Raw genomic sequence first — 22,753 nt, forward strand, 5'->3', positions numbered from 1 at the left:
GCACTGCTTTAAACTCGTTAGATGGTCTTTTGGAATTTACCTCCACGCCCCTTGACTTCTCATTATGGAAGGTGAGGATTTAAGTCCCTTTCATCTAACATGGGGCTCCTGTACTGCCGTCCTTTCCGTTCAGTTATACTGTGTTTTTATCTGTTCAGTACTTATTGGTTACATTGTAGTAGTTATATAATGTTTACAGCGGAGCTCTGTAGTGTACTATGAACATGCTGCCTTTCCTACACTGTTTCTGGATTTCTCTAGAGTTAATAAGTATGTTTTCCTTTGCTTGGTTTTCTATATTTTTATCCCTATTTCAACCCAGACTCTCCGCTGGTTATCTACATGTCCCCTCGTTTTGTTCAGACACATCGGTTTCATCTCCTTGAAGAAATCTCTCCTAGAGCCTTCTCACCTGCCCCACCTGGACTGGTCATCTGCTTGTCCTTGTTCACAGCTGCCACCCTGTGACCTTCACTGACTTCTCTCCCATCCGTTCCCTGCTTCCTGTACCCCCTGCTTGCTTTTTCTCAGTTTATTCCCTTGTTTTGGTAGAGCACATCTTCTAGTAGTTTCATGAGAGGATTGCATGGGAGGTAAACTTTTTGATATTCTGAAAATATATTTACTCCAGCTTCAGAATTCTAGGTTGGAAATAATTTTCCTTTAGAATTTTGAAAGCATCACTCAATTTTCTTCTAGTTTCCAAAAAGGAACGCTCCTACACTGTTGGTGGGAATGTAAATTGGTGCGGCCACTATGAAGAACAATATGGAGGTTCCTTAAAAAGCTAAAAATAGAGCTACCGTATGATCCAGCGATCACACTTTTGGGCATATATCCAGATAAAACTATAATTTGAAAAGATGCATGCACCCCAGTGTGCATTGCAGCACTATTTACAATAGCCAGGACATGGAAGCAACCTAAGTGTCCATTGACGGGTGAATGGATAAAGAAGATGTGGTGTGTATACATACAACGGAATATTACTCAGCCATAAAAAGAATGAAATCATGCCATTGGCAGCAACATGGATGGATCTATAGATTATCATACTAAATGAAGTAAGTCAGAGACAAATGTCATATGATACCACTTATATGTGGAATCTAAAAAAATGATACAAATGAACTTATTTGAAAAACAGAAAGAGACTCACAGACATAGAAAACAAACTTATGGTTACCAAAGAGGAAAACTGCGGGGGAGGGATAAATTGGGAATTTGGGATTAATATATACACACTACTACATACAAAATAGATAACAAGGACCTACTGTATAGCACATGGAACTATACTCAATATTTTATAATAACCTGTGTGGGAAAAGAACCTGAAAGAGAATATATATACATATATATATGTATCTGAATCACTTTGCTGTACACCTGAAACTAACATAACATTGTAAATCAACTGTACTTCAATTAAAATTTTTTTTTTCTTCTAGTTTCCAATGCACTGTGAAAATGTCCAAAACCATTCTGATTCCCAATTTTTTATATGTGACTTGGTTGGGGTTTGTTTTGCTTGTTTTGTTTTATGCCATTTTAGTGAGATTTTGGAAGAGAATGAAAGGAAGCGCCTATCCTCAACCCACTATCACTGTAATGAACATACTGTTTCTGGAACTTATTTTTTAACTTCATGAAAAAACATTCATGTCATTAAATATACTACGATATCATCTCATGGCTTCATAGAGTGTCATTGTTTGGACATTATCCTGTACCGTTGGTCATTTAGACTGTTTGCAATTTTTCATTATTATAGATAGTATTTGAATAAGTATTTTTTCCTGTTAAATTTTTGGATTCATCCTTATTATTTACTAGAATAAATTTCTAGAAGTGTAATTGCAGAGTCAAAAGGATTCTGAGTATTTTGATACACTTGCCAAATTATCCTTCCAAAAAGTGGTAACAATTCTTATAGTCACCAGCAGTGTATGAAGAAAACCTCTGCTTACATCCTGATCCTTCCCTGCTTCTCCAGCCCTTAGAAAAAAATTTCCTTTGCTCAGAACAACATTTCATTTGTACGTGATTCAATGAATTTTATTTCTGGTGTCCTGAGATAGAATACATTTTTCAGTATGGAAAACAAGGTGTTCTTTCTAGTTTTCTCCTTGGGAATTTAGACATCTGAATTCCAGTCTTGGTTTTAACACTATGTTGATTTTAGTGAATGATAACTGTTGATATGATCATCTGCAAAAGTTTAGAGGAGGAGAAAACAATGAACATGAAGCTCAAATATCGACAACATTCTAAATTTACTTCCAGTGTTTGTCAGTTTACATTAATGCATTTTATTTCATTGTAATCTATGTCGTGTGTGACTTTTTCCACTTTACACGCTAGGTCTCAGTATCGTCTGTAGGCTTGTCGATGGTATTCTAGTATTCCTTGTATTCTGTGTTCAGGGGCGTGGTTTGCTGCTTATTCTCCTAGTGCCTCAGATTAAAAAAAATAATAAATTTATTTATTTATTTTTGGCTGCGTTGGGTCTTCGTTGCTGCGTGCGGGCTTTCTCTAGTTGTGGTGAGCGGGGGCTACTCTTTGTTGCGGTGCGCGGGCTTCTCATTGCAGTGGCTTCTCTTGTTGCAGAGCACGGGCTCTAGGCACTTGAGCTTCAGTAGTTGTGTCACACGGGCTCAGCAGTTGTGGCTCGCGGGCTCCGGAGCACAGGCTCAGTAGTTGTGGTGCACGGGCTTAGTTGCTCCACAGCATGTGGGACCTTCCCGGACCAGGGCTCGAACCTGTGTTCCCTGCATTGGCAGGCAGATTCTTAAGCACTGCACCACCAGGGAAGTCCAGTGCCTCAGATTCTGATAACCTGCTTTTTGTTTAATTTCTCTCTCTCTCTGTACGTTAGTTTATTTTCATGTTATGACTCATCGCAATTATTTTATAATAATTTTTTTCTTTTGGACTGTTTCCTTGCAGGGTACATTTCTTAACGTAGGATTATCAAAAATGGAATGTTTGGGGAATTCCTTGGTGGTCCAGTGGCTAGGACTCTGTGCTTCCACTGCACGGGGCACGGGTTGGATCCCTGGTCCCGGAACTAGGGTCCAGCAAGCCACGCGGGGCTTGGCCACAAAAAACTTCAATGTTTGTATTCTTTGACTTAGTGACTCTCACTGCTTAGGGCCACGTAGCTCTGTTGTTGGCAGACGCCAGTAGACTCTGTTCTTTATCTCTCGTTCGCTGTTAGTGTCCCCAGCTGCATGACAGCACCGAACGATGTCTATGAGAGTCTTTTGGCACAGGGATGCTATTAAAAGTAAGCAAACGTTTAGGGGTTGCTTGGAGGATAACTTGCTGCTCGTGTGATATCATACCACCCAACTGCTAATGGGTGGATCTCAAGTGGGTTCTTGTGGTTTTACAGCATGCGGTCAACCACCGGGGTGTGGGTGCAGTTACTAATGAGGGAATGATGTATGTTCATATGATAACGCAAATCAAGAATTTTCCCTTCAGGGTGAAAGAGGCCATTGAGTATCTATGATGTGCCGTGTAAATATCCTCTTAACAACCCAAGAGGGGAGATAGTGCCTCTGCTTCGTAGATGAGGGGATTATAGTTCACAGATGTGAGTTAGCCTGCTCGAGGGCAGGCTGTAAACAGCAGGGCCAGAATGCCCCTGGAGGTCTCTTTTACTTAAAGCCCATAGTCTTTTCACTCTAGCACAATAATTACCTGCAGTGAGAAGGGAGCTGTAAGTGAATCCCTTGAATACCCTGTTTATTGTCTTTGCAGAAACTGGGTAAAGGTAGAAGATGTTAAGTCATGTCCAACTCTTTCTTTGTAACAGACAGTGAACCAAGCCGAGTCTCAGAGCCTGGGAAGACTTTGTCACCAACTCCTGCAGCAGAACTAAGTCGGACCGTAGATCCAAAACAGGGGCCCCTAGAACTTCAGGAAAAGAAAATCCAGGTGCTTGAGGAGAAGGTTCTCCGACTCACAAGGACGGTGCTTGATCTCCAGTCTTCCATTGCTGGAGTGAATGAAAACCTCAAACACTCCATTCAGGATGACGCCAGCAAAATGCTGGCATCGTGGCTCAGTAACCTGCACCCCCAGCCAGTGCCTGACAGTGCCGTGGGTGGAGAACCAGAAACGGTCCAGCTTCCTGGTGTCCTCAACAGTAAGGAATCTGGCATGAAGGACATCAAGTCTGAATTGGCTGAAGTCAAGGATGCCCTGAAGACCAAGAGTAGCAAGCTGGACGAGCTGGATGGGAAGGTGAAGGGCTATGAAGGGCAGCTCAGACAGCTCCAGGAGGCGGCCCAGGGCCCTACGGTCACCATGACGACCAATGAGCTCTACCAAGCGTATGTCGATAGTCAGATTGATGCCCTGAGAGAGGAGCTCATGGAGGGAATGGACAGGAAGCTGGCTGATCTGAAGAACTCGTGTGAGTATAAGCTAATTGGTCTCCAGCAGCACTGTGATGACTATGGGAGCAGCTACCTGGGAGTGATGGAGCTTATAGGAGAGAAGGAAACCAACCTGAGAAAAGAAATCAGTGACCTTCGAGCCCGGATCCAAGACCCTCCAACCAGGGCAAACTGCTGTGACGGTGCCAAGAATGGTGACTTTGGGCAACAGGTCAAGACGTTAGACCAGAAAATTGAAAGAGTTGCTGAAGCGACTAGAATGCTGAACGGACGACTAGACAATGAGTTTGACCGCCTCGTAGTTCCAGAGCCAGATGTGGACTTTGACGCCAGATGGAATGAACTGGATGCAAGGATCAACGTGACAGAGAAGAATGCAGAGGAACACTGCTTTTACATTGAAGAAACCCTCCGGGGGACCATCAGTGGGGAGGTAGATGACTTGAAGCACCTTCTTGATCAGAAAATACAGTCTCTGGAGGAGCGGCTGGGGAGCGCTCTCCTGGCAATGGCCAACGGCTCGGAGGCAGAACTTGCTCCCCCAGCGTCAGCCCTGCCTGATGGTTCGGGGGCTGGGAACAAACAGGTCATGGTGGAGATAAACCACCTGAAGGACAAAGTGCAAGTGGTGGAGGATATGTGCCTACAGAACTTCCAGGGAGAGCCTCGTGGGAGAGAAGATACTTTGCGAAATGGAGACGACCCTTCAGCAGGTGACGCTTTGAGCCTTTTGAAATCTCTAAATGACACAATGCATAGGAAGTTTCAAGAAACCGAGCATAGCATCCAGAGACTTCAACAGAATTTTAGTTTTCTTTATTCTCAACTAAACCACACAGAAGACCACGTGAGTCATCTTCATAATGAGCTGAGCAGTGGTAGAGAAGGTAAAAAGGCTGCAGGGCGTGGGTCTCCTAAGGGGGCTGAACCCCTCCCGTCTCCCCCGGCCGCCTCGGTGCCTTGCTGCGACCAGCTGGAGGAGAGGTGGCAGCGGCTGCAGGGCCAGGTCCTCGCCGAGCTGGACGCTTGTAAGGAGAAGACACACGGGGTCCAGAGGGGGGTCTCTGTGGTGGAGGACAGGGTGTCTCATATGGAGAAAACCTGCAGCAAACTGGACTCCATCTCAGGAAGTCTTCAGAAAATCAAGGAAGGGCTCAACAAGCATGTCAGCAGCCTCTGGAGTTGTGTCAGGCAGATGAACGGGACGCTCCGGGCACATTCCAGAGACATCTCTGGCCTGAAGAATTCAGTCCAGCAGTTCTATAGCCATGTTTTCCAGATTTCTACGGACTTGCAAGACCTGATCAGATTTCAACCATCGGCAAGTAAGTGGACCTTTACAATTCCATTTCTTGTAATTGTTTGCAACACGTATTATGCTAGGTTTTGGATGGTTTGTGGAATTAACTACATCACTGCTAACCGAAGTGTGCTTCATAGGTGGGGGCCAGTTTGTGAATCGTTGGGTGCTGGGTAACATTAAGGCAAATACCAACAGCGAGAGAAAGTATTTAGAAACTTTTAACATAATTTGACATCACCGTAGCGTTCAAGCAGACGATCTGTGCATTTTGCAAATGATCAGCCGACAGCAAATTGAAAATACAAAAGGAGAACCGGTCCTTCCCCGCAGGTAGGTGGTAGAAGGTCGATCTATACTGTCATGTCCGTGAGCTTAGAGTCGGGGTCAGATCTGTGGCATAACAGGTTGGGGCAGTGGATATGTTGTCTTGTTTTCTACTCAGGGAGTCTCCTGTGTGTGTCCATTCACCTCCGTGTGAGCATCACTTCTGTTTGCTGGTGTCATAATCTCTGTCATTATCATGACAGAGCATCCGCTTTGAGCATCCTCTTGTTCCCTAAAATCTAGGGCCTACGTGATGGCAGGTAGAATGCATTGTATTCCTTTCCAAAGACAGAGACAGGACCGTGGACAAAAGCACTTCAGGGGCAGTAACTGTTTAAAGCCCCATAGTGTCCAGAACAAGGACGCTCGTAAGTTGCGCTTAGGGCAATGCCGGCTGCACGTGACACGCTCGACAAATGTTTGTTGAATGAATTAATGAATTGAGTGGATGAATGGTCCCTTAATAGTATTGAGTGATATAGTCAAGTTAATTTCTGTTATTTGGGGGTTTAGCACGTCATCCCTGAAGGATAGAGCCTCCCTTGTACCTGGATTCAGTAGCCTCAGTACTGAGCCAGCCTTTTCTAATGCACGCGGGAGGGATGAGCGGGGAGCTCACATTTATTGAGCGCTTTTTATTTGAATCAGCACTGGCCTAGTCCCCTCAGGGATGTGTTCCAAGGTCGCACAGCTGGGAAGTGGTGGAGGTGGGGTGAGGACCCCAGGCGCTGTCCTCCAGGCCTGCACACATCTCCCCTATGTCTCCCAGAGATGAACGCACACTTTCTGGGTCCATGAGGACTTGGGGAGGGCCAGCCATGTGCCCGAGAGGACCCCACTTCCTGACCAGTCCTGTCTTCTTTTTTGGCCTTTATCACCTTTCCACCTTGCTCAGCTACAGGTGACAAAGGCCCTTACCTGTTGATGCAAGTTCCTGGCCTGGTGTGAGCTTGTAGAATTTTAGGATCAGGTCCTATCTGAGACTTACAGCCTGAGAAGGGGAGGCTGGAGTGGGAGAAGCAGAGGAGCCCTGGCCTGGCCGGGGAGAGCCAGGGCCTGGTCCACAGGAGGCGGGAGGGTCCCAGGTGGTGGGTGGGAAGTGCTTTGAACCTTCCCAGAGATAAGGAGTTTGTAGATAAGGAATTACCCAGGCAGTCCCTATATTTATAACCCTCCCCCTCCCCTCCCCCCAGGCCCACACAGCTCCCCTATCTCTGGAATGTTGGGTAAAGGTCACAGGACTATGTGTGTATTCATAGAATGATTGTCCCTCATGGTGACAGTTCTGTCTGGACTGTGCTTTTTAACAACAGATTGAACCAGATATTTCCAGTTGATTTGCAGCTCCCAGGCAGCGTGGGAAGCTGTGTACTCCTTCACGCTTGGCTGTGAAAGGAGGGGTCGGGGGTGAGCGCCTTTAAAGAGAATGTGGCTTCCAAAAGATGATCCTTTCGGAATGAACTCATTGTTCTGAGTGTAGAAAGCATGGATTTCCGAGAATTTCATTGATTGGAAAGAGACAAACAGGCAGAGTCTGTCCATCCTTGCAGTGCATCCAGGTCTAGGAGAACCGGAGCATGAGAGGTCTGTGGGTGAATCTGGAGTTCAGGTCACATGGACCAGTTACGAGTCAACAGTACAGGGGCTTCCCTGGTGGTGCAGTGGTTAAGAATCCGCCTGCCAGTGCAGGGGACACGGGTTCAAGCCCCAGTCCGGGAAGATCCCAAATGCTGCGCCACAACTACTGAGCCTGTGCTCTAGAGCCTGAGAGCCACAATTACTGAAGCCCGTGCACCTAGAGCCCGTGCTCCACAACAAGAGGAGCCACCGCAATGAGAAGCCCGTGCACTGCAACGAGGAGTAGCCCCTGCTCACCACAACTAGAGAAAGCCCGGGCGCAGCAATGAAGACCCAACGCAGCCAAAAAAAAAAAAAAAAAAGAGTCAACAGTACATTTATTGAGCACCTACTATGCGCAGGGCTCTGTGAGGGGTGCAGAGGTGAGTAGCACGACCCTCACCCTCCAGGCGTTTTCAGTCACGGGGCTAACGGCATGCACTGGTCTGCAGAGAGGATGAATGAGGTGGTGTGTTAGGGCCCAGTGAGTGGTGTCAGGGTTTATCCTTTTAGTTCATTGGATCTTACTGAACCCGTACTTTGTGGGAGTAATGAGCTATGTCTGTGCAGTATGTGGATGTGTGACAGTGTGTGTGACAGTGACATTCTGAGGGGAAACAGGCAGACAGAGATGGTCACGGGCACAGGCACATGGCCACTGTGGAAGTCAGGGAGGGCTTCTCGGAGGAGGGAGCCTCCAAGGATGAGGAGGTTGAGCGTTCAGGGGCTGGTGGAGTGAAGGGTGAGGTGGAGTGATGAGAGAAGCTTCTGGAAGGAGGCGTTGGCGTTACTGGAGCTCATACTGAGGGGTGGGTAGGGTTCAGCAAAGCAGGAGGGGAGGACATCCCTGCTGAGGAGTTGTGTAAATGGGCCCGTTATTTACTGCTGTGTGACAGCCTACTCCAGATCCTGGTGGCTTAAAGCAACAGAGCTGTATCATTTTCCATTACTCTGCGGGTCAGGAAACTGGCTTGGCAGTTCTTCTGCTCCATTTGGTGTCAGCGTGAGTCACTCGCTCAGCTGCAGTCAGGGGGCTGGTGGGCCCGGCTGGGCTGGGAGGGCCAGGCAGACGGGTCACGTGTCCGGTGCCTCAGGGGTCCCTCCACACAGCCATCCTGTCTCTTCGTGTGGCTGACTTGGGCCTCCTCACAGCAGGTGGTCTCGGGTAGTCAGACTTATCACACGGTGAAAGCGGAAGCCTCTTCCAGGCGAGGCCCAGAGCTGGCATGGTGTCCCTTCTGCCACATTCCACTGGTCAAGGCAAGGTGATGCGGCTGGTGGGCGTCGGGACAGAGGGAATATTAACGACAGTCATCATCTCTCCCACTGCGAGCCAAGGTCCAGAGCTGAGAATGCAGGATGTAGCCACCAGAAGCCACATTGCTGGGCCAGGGACTCACACTCTGCTGTTTCTACCGCCCTGTTCACAGACCCCCTTCTTTTCTTTAGAAGCACCCGGAGGGGACAGAACTACCCACGAGGCAGCCGGGGGAGCAGAAGGGGCTTCGGCTGACGCTCAGATAGATCCGAGTCTGTTTGTTACCTGCCGCCTCCTGCGTCGTTGGTGCAGATGTTCCTCCCTGGGGTTTAAAAGAGATTCTTGAGATTTTTTTAAAATTAATTTTTATTGGAGTAGAGTTGATTTACAATGTTGTGTTAGTTTCTGCTGTACAGCAAAGTGAATCAGTTATACATATCCACATATCCACTCTTTTTTAGATTCTTTTCCATATAGGTCATTACAGAGTATTGAATAGAATTCCCTGTGCTACACAGTAGGTTCTTATTACTTATCTATTTTATTTTATATATAGTAGTGTGTATATGTCAATCCCAGTCTCCCAATTTATCCCTCTGATCCTTGAGATTATAAACCAAACAAAAATGTTTGGTTACTTTTTTGGACGAAAGGTCCATGCCTGTCATCTAGGACTCAGCACTGCCTAACTTTTTTTTTTTTTTTCGGTTAATTAATTTATTTTTTGGCTGCTTTGGTTCTTCGTTGCTGTGTGCAGCTTTCTCTAGTTGTGGCGAGCAGGGGCTGCTCTTCATTGCGGCGCATGGGCTTCTCATTGTGGTGGCTTCTCATTTGCAGAGCACGGGCTCTAGGCGCACAGGCTTCAGTAGTTGCCAGTAGTTGCGGCATGCGGGCTCAGTAGTTGTGGCTCACGGGCTCTAGAGTGCGGGCTCAGTAGTTGTGGCACACGGGCTTAGTTGCTCCGTGGCATGTGGGATCTTCCCGCATCAGGGCTCGAACCCATGTCCCCTGCACTGGCAGGCAGATTCTTAACCACTGCACCACCAGGGAAGCCCAGCACTGCCTAACTTCTAAAAGGTGAAGAACCACTGTATTTTCATGACTGCCTCACCTTAACGCTCTGTGACGTGGGTGTGACACCCCTCTCCTGGGCCCCATATGCCCCACCCCTTCATTTATATAGTCATTCACTCAACAGATGCTTACTGAGTCATGTCCTAGGGCTGGCGTTTCAGCCCTGAAGGACCTTACACTCTAGAGCGTAAGACACGTAATGCACAGCTCAGCAAATGAAGATCTGATTTCAGCTGGCGATCAGTGTGTGGGGAAAGACCCAACAGAGAAGGTGATAGAGGACGGGGGACTTTGTATTTTAGATCAGAGGTCGGGGAGGGTTGCTCAGTGGAGATGACATTTGAGCAGAGACGTGAATAAGACGAGGTAGCGAGCCCTGCAGAGATCTGTGTTCCCGGCGGAGGGAAAAAGCATGTTCAAAGGCCCTGAGGCAGGAATGTGTTTGTCCTGATTGAGGATTCAGAATGCCAGTTTGATCGGGTCTATGAGCAAGGGGGAAAGTCTTAGGCAGTGAGGTCAGGGAGTAGGAGTCAGATGAGGTGGGATTTTATAGGCTGTGATAACGGATTTTAAGTATCATGAGAAACTCTTGGAGAATTTAGAGCCAGGAAGTGATTATTATTTCCCAGGTTTGCAATCCCAGCTACTCTACACATTCTTTGGGACTTTGGGCAAGTTATTTATCTACTTAATGCCTCACTTTCTACACCTGTTAATTGGAGCGAATCAGGATAATAATAATACTTCAGAAAGTTAGTATGAGGATTAATATTCCTAACTAGTGGAGTATTAAATAGTGCCTGGCACCTGGGAATCCCTCAGTAAATACCAGCTGTGATGTCGACCCTCTGTCCCCTATGGTGGATGTTCATTCTGCTCCTGGGTGAACTTCTCTCTTCCTCTTCCTACCAGCCCCCGGGCCTGCAGCCTCAGAGGAGTGAGAGCAGGCTTGTCCACACCGCAGACATGGGATGAGAGCCCTGGGTGTGGGGCTCCTGGCTGCTCTGTCAAGTGTTTCTAGAAAGCCAGAGGGTTTTGTCTCTTTCCTCTTTCCCTTTCCTTTTCTTCTTTTCTAAACTGGGAGTCAGGGAGAAAGTGTAAAAAGCCTAGAAATCTCCCCTTCCTAGCATTCAGGATTCATGTTCAAATAAATTAGCTTCTGAAGGGCAAGGAGATGGAGAAGTCCTTTGTTCTTCTGTGGATGTGGCCCTAGGCTTTGGGCTTCTGTGCCCCGTCCCACTGGCTCCTGTTTTCAGTGTTGGTTCTTCACACCATCTCCCCAGCACCCTGTCCCTTTCCTTTAGCTGCAGCTTGTCCCCACGTTGACTGAAATTGTCGGGTAGGGGTCGCTCTGTCGCTGGCAGCTCCAGGGTCTGCCCCCAGCGTGGCTGAAAGCCAGAGTCTGCTTTCTGCCGGGGCCCCGGGACCAGACTGTGACGTTTCTGCTGTTCCCCTTCCAGTTGGGACATAAGGGGAGTTCCCGTTGCTGAGAAACCTGGGACTCCCACCCGAGCCGAGATGGGGCAGGGGAATAGTCTGCGCGTCAGGGAAGCTCTCCTCCCCTGCGTCACGGTTCCGAGAAGGGCCATGCCTGCCGGACGTCGCAGCACTGTTTCAGCAACTCCAGTGACAGCGGCACTGCTTCCTCTTTCTAATCTGCCACCTCTTCTGCAAGTGTCTTAGGGCAATTTCTCATAAATACTTTTTTTCTCTCTTCTTTTAAATTTTAATTTTGTTGGAGTATAGTTGATTTACAATGTTGTGTTAGTTTCAGGTGTACAGCAAAGTGATTCAGTTATACATATTCATATATTCTTTTTTGTAGATTCTTTTCTCATATAGGTGATCCCAGAATACTGAGTAGAGTTCCCTGTGCTATACAGTAGGTCCTTGTTGGTTATCTAGCGTATATGGTAGTGTGTGTGTGTTCATCCCAAGCTCCTGATTTATCCCTCTCCCCCTGACATTTCCCCTTTGGTAACCATAAGTTTGTTTTCGATATCTGTAAGTCTGATTCTGTGTTGTAAACAAGTTCATTTGTTTCATTTTTACAAAATTTGATTCCACATATGAGTGATAGCATATGACATTTGTCTTTGTCTGACTTACTTCACTTAGTATGATAATCTCTAGGTCCATCCATGTTATTGCAAATGGCATTATTTCATTCTTTTTTATGGCTGAATAGTATTCCATTGTATATATGTACCACATCATCTTTATCCATTCCTCTGTCGATGAACACTTAGGTTGCTTCCATGTCTTGGCTGTTGTAAATAGTGCTGCAGTGAACATTGGGGTGCGTGTATCCTTTCAGATGATGGTTTTCTCCAGATAGATGCCCAGGAGTGGGATGGCTGGATCATATGGTAGTTCTATTTTTAGTTTTGAATTATATTAATAACGTTTCATTCAGGGGTATTACAGATTTAAGAATCCCATCTTTATCCAGTTGCTTAGCCTAAGCTGTGCTGTAAGAATGAAAAAGCACAGATTTTTCAAATAAGCATTTAACCGTAAAGCATGGCCAGGGGAAGTGTGGCCTGATGCCAGTGTTATGAGGGTTTTGGCCCTCAACTTGAAATTGGCTGAGTTTGGGGCCAGTGTAGGTCCAAGATATTATGATGGAGTAAGTCAGAGTTTTATAAATACATATAAGGCTAAACAAACTGCCCACACTCAGACCACACCAACTCCAGACGATACCTGCCCTTTTGCCCTGTGAGCATCTGGTTGTTGTAAAGCTCTTTAGTTGGTGAAAGTTGCAGCTGCCTTTCTCCATCTTAACGTTGACTTTAGAACTGCCATGTTCCGGGAGGGCTCTCCCACAGCTGCGTGCAAAATCCTCTGTGAGCTTTACAAAAATAAGGACTCCGGGCTCACTCGGGAGATTCCTGCTCAGCAGGGATGAGGTCAGATCCAGGAATTTGTAATTAAATTTGTAATTAAAACAAAGAACCCCCTAGCTCTGGTCCCAGAAGTGGAAGGCAGGCCCCCTCAGAGGCGGCACTGGGGCTGCCGTGCCCAGAAAGAAGAGAAGCGGGGGCGGGAGGGCGGTGAGGAGAGAGGATAAAATCCCGGACTTGACCCAGCGCCACCCACGCAAGCTCCACCGTGACGTGCACATCCACTGGGGGACTCTGCTCTTCGCTGTTGACGTGTCTCCTTAGGCCTTGACTACTACCGCTTTATAGTGAGGCTGAAGATCAGGTAGATCCTCTCTCTGCATTTCCATATACAACTTAGAATCAGCTTGTGAATTTCTACCAAAAAAAATCCCCCAGTGGCGCTGATGCTTGGGTCGGCCTCTCTGGGATTCAGTGACATCGAATGAGTCTCCGTCCCACATGAGCTGCCCCCGATGTCAACAGGAGCGGCCGGAGCCGTCTCTCTGTGTCAGTGTTCCCTAGGTTGTACTTTTCAGAAATGCCGGCCTGTTTCCCCTGTTGAGGCTGATTCCACCAGCTTCTGTGTGATCACGTCTGGACTCCTTTCTCGGCTGGGCCAGTGGGCTCTGTCCTCTAGAGGAAGAGTCGGTCCGGGCCCTTCTGTGATGAAACCACGGCGCCCCTTGGACGAGCTTGAATGCTTTTCCTCTTCATTCCAACCAAAGCCCAAAGCAGCATTTCGACTGCCATTTGCTCAGAGTAGGACCGTTCCTGCGAACGCATGGTTTCCCTTCCTCTGTTGTCAGGGGAGCAGTGCAGGGTTTCTGTGGGTTGTCTCCCCAGTCCTGAGAGTCCTTCACATGCCTCTACGGCCCGTCTTCCCTCAGCCTTTCTGCAGGGAGACCAGCAAGCGTCTCCTTGGAAGCCCCTGCCTCGGGCCCGCCCTGTGCCCGTCAGTGAGAGCACCAGAGTCCCGCAGAACCTCCCGCTGAGCCTCGCGTTTCTCAGGCGCTTCCCAAGAGCTGAGCTTTGCCGGGCAGTGTGGCCCTCCGTCCACTTAGCCTGCTGTATGTCAGCATGTGGATCGTTTTTTTTAAGTCGTAAGTCTTGGGAATTCTGTGGAAGTCCAGTCGTTAGGACTCCACGCTGTGACTGCTGAGGGCGCAGGTTCAGTCCCTGGTCAAGGACCTAAGGTCCTGCAAGCTGTGCGGCGTGGCCAAGAAAGAAAGAAAGAAAGAAAATATGAAGTCATAAGGCTTGATTGACCTCTTTAAAATAGTCCCCCGGAGTTGCAGGGTTTGGTCAGCAGACACACCCTTGGGAGGCCAGGCAGCTCAGCTTCCCCCCAACTGGGAATTGCCCTTGACGTTTGCAGTGTTTTACAGTCAGGGACGCGCCCCTGCACCCATCACTTCATCTGACTGGCACCGATTCCGCCTGCTTGTCAGGAGTCTTTGCCGGTTTAGCCCGATTGATGGCTGAGCTGATAACTCAGGAGGTTTCTGTGGCTTTCCCTCAGCCACACCACCACCAAGACTAACGTCCAAGGCCCGTGTCTGTCCCCACATCCCTGCTCTGTGACAAGGTACCACCAAGTGGCCAGGCACAGCCACGGGGCCGGAACTTGGGCGATTTAGCTGCCACTCTGCAGGGTTGTGTGGCGGCTGCAGGAGGAGCCAGGCCGCCCAGGCTCCTGAGAGCGGAGGAAGGCATGTCAGTCTCGTGGACTGTTGCGGATTTCCTTAGGCAGGTCTTTGTCTTAGCAAGGTTGAAATTGGCTTTTAATAAGAACTTTAATGGAGAGGGAGTGGCCTTTCCTACATGGGGTCAGGTCCATCCTTGGTAAGGCTGTGGCCCTGCCCATCCCGCACACAGTGGCACAAGGCCACACTGTGGCATCAGGACCAACGCCTTGGGGCAAGTTCTGGAACGAGAGCAAGCACACGTATGGCTGATCATTCCTCGCACGTGAAACATGGGCAGCAACACTTGGCTCTTACGAGGAACTCAGTACAAATGGTCACTCTCTGGATTAGAAACATATGTTCGCTTTGGAAAGACGAGAGTCATCTTTCCAGAGTGAGCAACATGCTGTCCAACCTTTGTTACAACCATGTAATGAATGTGTGCTTTAGAAACACCACGTGACGCACTGGGCTGAGCCCGTGCTGGGGGCCAGGGCTGGGGAGCAGCCTGGATCCAGGGCCGCTTTCTCATGACCGTCTTTGCTGTGATGTGAGTGGTGTTCTGGAGCTGCCTGTCCTGCGCAGCGTGCTGGACGGACTCCCCACGGAGATTGGCGGAGGATAGTTGGCCCAAGCAGGTTGTTCATTTGTTTCCCCCTGCCTTCCACTTGCTACGACAAGCCTGGGTGTTGAGGGAGTGATGAACGTAAAAGAGAACCATCACTGACTCTAGGTACTGGCATTGCCCTTATAGGACCCCAGAACGATTATCGTTGGCAAAATTAGGGCGCCTCATTTAATGGTTGGCAGGAGTGAGGGTGCAGCCCATGGTACCTGCTGTACTTCCAGCCTTCCTTCATTCACCAAATACTTAGATGTCTCAATGTCACGTGCCAGGCCCTGGGGATAAAAGATCATTAAAATGTGTCCTCAAGCGCTCATCATCTAGCAAGAAAGGAGAGATGAAAAAAACCTGCAAAGACCCCTGAGAGGCCAAAGTGGTTCACGGTTCGGAGGCAGGATGTTCAAGCCCTACTGGGCAGATTCATGCCAGCTTCACGAGGAGCGGGTATCTGAACCGGGACTGCAGGGAGAGGTGTGTTTCGGTGGGGGCACCTGAAGAGGCATTTTAGGGAGTGCGAAGAGCAAAGCACAAAGGCAGGGATGCTCAGCTGAGAGCCGGGCCCCCGTGGGCGTACTGAAGGTGGCAGGAGGCGATGGGGCAGGGGGTGGGGACACGGATGACAGAGGAGATTCTGTTGGATTTTATGAGCAGTGGAGGACAACCGGAGATTTCTGAGCAGGGAAGATGACTAGGACGCGTTCTAAGAGTATTCTGAGAAAGATGTGGAGGAAGGACGCAAAGGACGATTCAAAATTAGAATCAGCTGGACTTAGCCCAGATCGGGGTGTGTGTGATAAGTGAGAGCACCTGGACTAGGTGATGGGGCAAGCGACAGATAGGGGGGCTTCAGAGAAAGAGGGCTGGTTTAAAGGGTTTGGGGGGGATAGGTACCAAAATAAGGACCCAGTTGACGGGCTTGTACTTGGCTATTTTTAGGTGCTTTGCCAACTGTAATTCATTGAGGGTTGTAGGACTGAGGAAAAGTACTTGTTTTTAAATTTTGGGTGGAGACACATAAACATGGGCTAAAGGGAAGGAGCTGGTGGGGTGGAAGGAAAGAGATGGAGGAGAGAGGAGTGATGCTGGAGGAGCATCTCCAGCAGAGAAGGGAGGTGGGGCTAGGGCAGGAGCCTGTGCCCCTGGGAGGGAGGCCAGCTTGTGAGCCTGGAAACAGCGTGAGGAGGGAGGGGAGACAGACAGGGAAGGACCTGAGCTTGGACTGGAGGGAAAAGAGTTTAGAAACAGGCCCTGGGTGTCTTCCATAATTATGTCTTATAAAAATGAAATAGTTCTGAGAAGTTCATAATGAAAACCAGCTTTCCTGCCCCCTTTTCCCTGTTACCCTTCTCACCCTAGAGGTGGCCACGTGCCACTTTCAGCTGTTTTCTCCCCCTGATGTTTACCATCAATTTATTAGCTTTAGCTATCTCTATATGGGTATTATTTGACATTATATATATTACTTATCAGCTGTAGACATTAGCCTATTAGGCTCTCTCGTGTCTCCCCCTGCTTCCCCTCCTCCCAGCTCCCAGTGGAGTTATGCCACAAAAATCAAGTCAGTATTTATGCTATGAGGAGCTAAACAGCTCAGTAATGGCCAAATATGATCACGTTGCTTTTCGTTTTGCTTTCCTCTGAATTAGTGGTAGTGCTGCATTATTATTTGCTAGATTTTACATATCTGTTTTGGATTCTTCTCACTCTCTGACACCCTCTCAATACCATAAAAATTATCAGATCATTTGTCAGTTCCATTTTTTAAATCAGTGACCTCTCCGGGAGTTCTCTCTTCCTGACCCAGTCTGGACTGCTTATTCTCTGGACTTGCTCTAAGGCTTTCAATCTGAAACTTCCTTCACTACCATCCTAGAAATTTCTTGAACCTCTCTCCTGTCTTAGACCCTTTCCTTTACTCTGCATTTCTTTCTTTCATGGTTTACTCTCGTTTCAGTGGAGTACATTTTCCAATAGCTTTCTAAGAAAGGGTGCTCAACAGTTTTGCTTGTTTGTTTGTCTTTAAATAGTGCATGCCTGGAAATGTCTTTATTCTAGTTTCACAACTGGCAGATATTTTAGCTGGGTATAGAATTCAAGGTTAGCAATGATATTCCCTCAAAATTTGAAGGTGTTCTTTTGTCTTCTGGTTTCCAGTACTGTTGTTGAGAAGCCTGGTGATGACCTTCTGATTTGAGGTCACTTTTTAGTTTTCCCGACAGTTTGTGTGGTCTTCTCTTTATCCTCAGTGTTCTGAATATGCTTTGGTTTGGGTCTTTCATTTAATAATTGTGCTGGGATCTTTCTTAGTTCTGAGAAATTGTGTATTTGAGTTTCTCCTTACTACCTCATCATCCCTACACCCGTTTTTCTGATCTTTCTTTTTGGGAAAGACTTCTGGGTTGGAAAGAGTCTAATTTTCCTATGGTTTCTCTCCTATTGTCCATTATTTTCTCTCTCTGGTCTACCTTCTGAAAGAGCACCTTGATTTTATCTACCAAATGTTTCATTGAATTTTCTTATTTTGGCAAGTATATTTTTAATCAGCAAAGACTCATCTTTATTCTCTGGTTAGGCCTCTCTCAATACCAATCTGTTCTTATACTTTGGATGCAGTGTCTTCTGTTTCTGAGATTATTACTTTGTTTTTGTTTAAAGCAGGCACAGCGTTTATTAGAAGCACAGTACGTGTGGGAGAGCACGCAATGAAGCGGTTTATTTAGTGCAGAAGCTAAAGTTACACACTTGGCGAAGCCTGTGGGCATCCTTGCTAGTGAGGAGCACGCCTTATTACATGTTTATTTTCTTGTATTATCTCTTTAGAGTTCCTTTTTGTTCATTGGTTTCCTTTCTCATTCTTGTCCTTCACTGTGGCTGGTGGTGTCCCCATGTTGGGAATTGCTCTGCCTCAGTTTCTATGCCCAGCTCAACTCTTCCCACCAGAGTCCTGAAGAGAATTAAGGCCTGATGCCTTTCCACTGTATGGTGTGAATTAACTTATCTTCAGTGCATCTAGAATGGTATTAGTTCTGTACCATCCATGGGGGAAATTAAAAAGTGATCACTTCATTCAAATCATTTTCCTTAGGGATTAATCCTCTCATGGAGTACTGGGTGGGAAAGGCTATTTGAGAAGTAGTCTCCCTTTGGGGCTGGAGGTGGGCTAGCAACCTGTGAGTGGAGGTGGGCTAGCAACGAACCAGATGGGTTCGATCTGCCATAATTACCTTTGTGAGTTTTAAAACAAAACTAGGCAGTGGGGCATAATGCAGTTACTGATTTTGCTTGGTCATAATTTTGTAGCCTTGGAAGCTGGGCCATTGCAGGCATAATACAGATTGAGGAGGTGGGTGGGGTTTGGCTTTTGAGGATGGTATTGTGACCAATCCTGGTTATTTTTAGATGTCTTAAAGGCCTTCAGGAAGGGCTTCCTGGAAGGTTAGTTCCAGGAATGTATTCATAGGAGGAAAGGGTGGCAGCTTCCCGCTTGTGTCATAGCGCCATCCCAAGAGGGCAGGGAAATGTGAATCACGACTTTTCTGCAGTGGAAATTCCCTCAGTTGGTGATCTTAAGGCTGTGGTGAGAGGTGGGGGGCACTGCCGCTCCTTTGGGAGCTGTGCCTGTCAGCTGCTCCCTGACACCTGCCTGGGTCCCGTGACGTCTGCACCCAGCAGGTCCTCGGCTTGTGAGGCTGTCCACTGCGACCGTGAGACTAGCTTGTTTGAGGGAATGCAAGGCCGTGGGTGGCAGCAGGCAGGCAGATACCCCTGTGGTATCACCATGTAGTGAAATCAGGGAGGTTCGGGTGCTGTTTTGGAGAGTACGACCATCATGAAGAAAGAGGGTGAAGGTCCCCCTCCCCTGGGCAGGGGGTCCAGGCAGGCTGTCCCCACTCTGTGGTGGCTGCTCTTGTGTCTGCTGGTGGGCCCAGCCCAGGGACCCCGCAGAGGCCACAGGCCAGCCCCCCAAGCACACACCTTCCAGGGAGCCATGCCCACGGAAGTCTCACAGAGGGGCCTGTGGTTGAGCAGTCAAGTCTGAGGTTTTGAACCCTGTGTATTTCTTTCCACTTTCCAAATGCTCAGCGGAGGAGCCCTCAGCAGCACCCCAGCCTCTGCCCCAAGGGAAGGCCCCCACCAAGCCATCTACTCCAGCGCTGACCCCTCCACCGCCGACCCCTCCATCGCCGTCCAAGGACCCTGGACAGCAGCCGCACATAGGCCAGCAGCCTGTCCTGCCCAAGAGACGCCCCCGGCCACTGCCCCCGCTGCTGCGGCCAGGCTGGACGGGGCTGCCCTTCTTGCCTGGCTCCACCGGGGTCATTATGGAGACTGGAGAGGCCGGGCCCCCGGGCAGGATGGGCATGTCGGGGCGAGGACTGCCCCGGGGCGTGGACGGCCAGACTGGGCAGGGGCCCATCCCCAGGGCCGAAGGCTACGCGGGAGCACCAGGTAAGGGTCCCCGGGCCCCCCGCTGCGGGGCATCTGAGCTACGGAAGGTGAGGATGCACAGAGGGGGCAGCCTGAGCCCCAGGGGGCTGCTGCAGGGTCTCTGCGGGTCATGGGTGCAGCCTTCAGGGTACAAGGTCCAAAACTTGGCTCTCCAAAGGTTCTGTGGTACTCTGGGGATAGTACATCATACTTAGAAATAGATTTGTGCCATGGGCTGTAATACCTGGACCATGGACCACACAGGCAAGCTCCTTGATCTCCCTAGCAGGAAGTGTACCGGGGAAACCAAGAGGATACCGGGAGCTTGCGTAGCCGCAAAGATGAGCACACATCAAAGTGGGTAGGCTGGAAGGTTCTGGCTCCAACCCCAGCTATGTCATTGTAAGGCTTAGCTCTGTCAACGGCAAAGGGAAGATAATAATAGGACTTCAGAGAGTTATTGTGAGGATGGAGAAAAGCCTAGGTCAGTGCTTGGCCAGTTAAGTGCTTCATGCGAGTTGGAAGGTCAGCACCGTGGTGGTGGAGGAGGTGAAGGCAGGCGGGAGAAGGAAAAGGGAGCATTTATGGGACACCCACTGCATGCCAGGGGCTGAACTAGGGGCTGGCTCTACAGCTTTCCCTACGGCACCGTGAAGCTGATATTCTACTGACAGGTGAGGAAGCTGAGGCTCTGGGCTAGCGCATATAAACACGTGACGCTGCTTGGGGTAGTTCACGTCAGCTGTCACAGGATAGTACCAGCCAGTCGCCTCAGAGTTCAACCAAGCTGCCGGTTGGAGGCACTGAGCCACAGGCACGGACAGCCTGCCTAAATGAAGCGCCGTGCCTGCTGGGCAGGTGGGGTCACTGCCGTTCCTTCTCAGCCACCCCAAGCTCCAGTGATCCCAGCTCCCTTAGGCAGGTGTGGGGACTTTTCTAAGATGACAGTTTTCCTTCTGTTCCACGTATCTTGGATGCTTACATACTTTTGGGCAATTTGTTCCTTTGTATGTCTGTCCTTCCTTCCACGCATCCACACGACAAACACTGCATCCAGTCTACCTGGGGGCAAAGCTAGTGAACAGTCCCTGCTCCTGGAGGGCGAGCGTGGGAGTGGACATGTCAGTCTGGAGCCTGCTCGCCGGCTTGGGCCCCAAGGCTCCAGTCCATCTTCTTCCTATTCCCCCAGCCAGTTCGTCCTCAGGGCTGCCTTCTCTGTGCAGGCAGCTGGGAGTGGGTGCTCTTAATGTCTACTTACACAGTGTGAGGAACAGGCAGAAAAGGAGGGGCTCAGGAAAATGAGGTGCGCTATTAGGGCTTTGACACTGCATCTGCGTTTTGTTTTTCAGGGTACCCCAAGTCACCGCCTGTAGCCTCCCCAGGTACGTTAGCCGGGACGGGAGGCCGAGGCGGGTGGTCCTGGGCAGCCCCTGTCCCGCCCCCCCCGCCCCCACGGCGGGTCCTGTCTCCTCCCTCTGGGCGATTAGCACGGGTGCAGCCCTCCCCGGCTCACTTGCTCGCGTGTGCACGAACACAAACGCGCGTGCGTGCACCGCCCCCACCCCCCGCCGCATAGCATCACGCATGCACAAAGCCCCCGCCTCGCGTGTGCGCGCGCAGCCTCCCAGCTCTCATCTCAGAAGCGCTCACACAGAAGCACCTTGTGGGGCCTCAGCGCCCCCACCCCAGACATCATGCACAAGGCCCACGCATGCGCGAAGCCTCCCATCTCACGCAGCGGCCAACGCAATCCACACATGCGCACTCCCACCAACTGCCTGCCCCTCTGACAAGGGCGCTGTTGGGCCCAGGGTGTGAGGAGGGGGTGTGCCCACTTTGAGGCGAAATGCAAGGCCCAGGCAGCCCCTCGGGACGGCGCGCAGGCCTCGGCACGGGGCCTGACTGAAGGCGCATCCTCTCTCCGCCCAGGGGTCCCGGCGCCGTCTCTGGTGTCCTTCTCTGCGGGGCTCACCCGGAAGCCTTTCCCCAGCGATGCGGGCGTCGTCCTCTTTAACAAAGTGCTGGTGAACGACGGGGACGTGTACGACCCCAGCACCGGTGAGTCCGCCCGCACACACGGCCGCTCGGGAGGCCTCTCCCAGCCGGGAGGCTGCGAGGAAGGTCCCTCCCCGCTGCCACGACAGGTGCGCCCACGCCGCCGCCTGCGGGATTCCTGGTTTCTGAGCCCCAAGTGGGTCAGCAGCAGTGCGGGGCGCCTGCTCTGGGGCAGAACCGCTCGCCCTGACGGGGGTTCGGTCCATGTGGTCCCCAGCCCCCGAGAACAGCGGGGACGGGAGGCCACCCCGGTGCCTGGGCTGCTGTCCTCGGGGCCGTGGGCACCGCGCCTGCGGGAGGAGAGCCAGAACCCCCTGGTCCGCCGCTGTCCCCCCGCCCACAGGCACCAGCGGACCTGGGTGTCACGTGCTGCTGTGGCCGGGGCTCTGTGTGGCCCCTGGGAGGGAATCGGCTTTCTGCGAGCAGAGATGAGAGTTGCCGCCCTGGCCCCGGGTCTCAGGACCACGGGCCTCGGGTTTTAGCGAGCATCAGAGTGAATGAAGTGCAGAGCGTAGAAAAACGGGGCTCCTGGCCTCCAGGCCCAGGGGCGTGAAGCTCGGCATCACACTCTGGTTTTAACGGGCTTGGAGGCGGGGGTGTGAGAAGGCTGTTTCGCTTTGTGCTCAAGTTGGGCTTCCCCTGGGGCCCTCACTCCGCGCAGTCTCGGCTATGGGGACAGCTTGTCCACGCCGACAGGCCAGGTGCTCTCGGCACACAGGGACCGTGACCTTCATTTCTCTCCTGTTCCCAGGATGCCCATGCTCTCTCCAGCAGGTCTTCAGTAAAGGGAGTTCTGCGTGACCCTGAGCAGACGCTGGCCATGTGCCCGGAGTGCTGGGGTCCGTCTGTCCCCAGGCTCTAAATTTACTGAGAAGAGCTGGGCAAGGGAGCTGGGCGGCCTGGCACATTTCAGGGCAGGTTAAAGACTCAGGCCCCTTAGATTCCTTCTCAGCCCGTGGTCAGTGGCCCATGTCCAGCCCCCTTCCCGGAGCCCTTGGGCAATGGCCACTCCTGCCAGCACTGGGTCTGGCTGTGGGCCCACGTGCCGCTGCTTTGCAAATGGGCAACATCTGCGAACCGTATCCCC

General features: G+C 50.2%; 1 protein-coding gene across 1 annotated transcript in view; it reads left to right on the forward strand.

Annotated features, from left to right (window-relative positions):
- The window catches only part of EMILIN2 (elastin microfibril interfacer 2), a 51,165-nt gene that overhangs the window by 26,145 nt on the left and 2,267 nt on the right, over positions 1–22,753 (forward strand). The window contains exons 4-7 of the mRNA XM_079943431.1: positions 3,824–5,734; positions 19,267–19,632; positions 20,961–20,993; positions 21,541–21,669. Of these exons, the coding sequence (XP_079799557.1) occupies positions 3,824–5,734; positions 19,267–19,632; positions 20,961–20,993; positions 21,541–21,669 (2,439 nt within the window). The remainder of the gene's footprint in view (positions 1–3,823; positions 5,735–19,266; positions 19,633–20,960; positions 20,994–21,540; positions 21,670–22,753) is intronic.

This window comes from Stenella coeruleoalba (genome assembly GCF_951394435.1).
Source record: "Stenella coeruleoalba genome assembly, chromosome: 14".
Taxonomy (NCBI): Eukaryota; Metazoa; Chordata; class Mammalia; order Artiodactyla; family Delphinidae; genus Stenella; species Stenella coeruleoalba.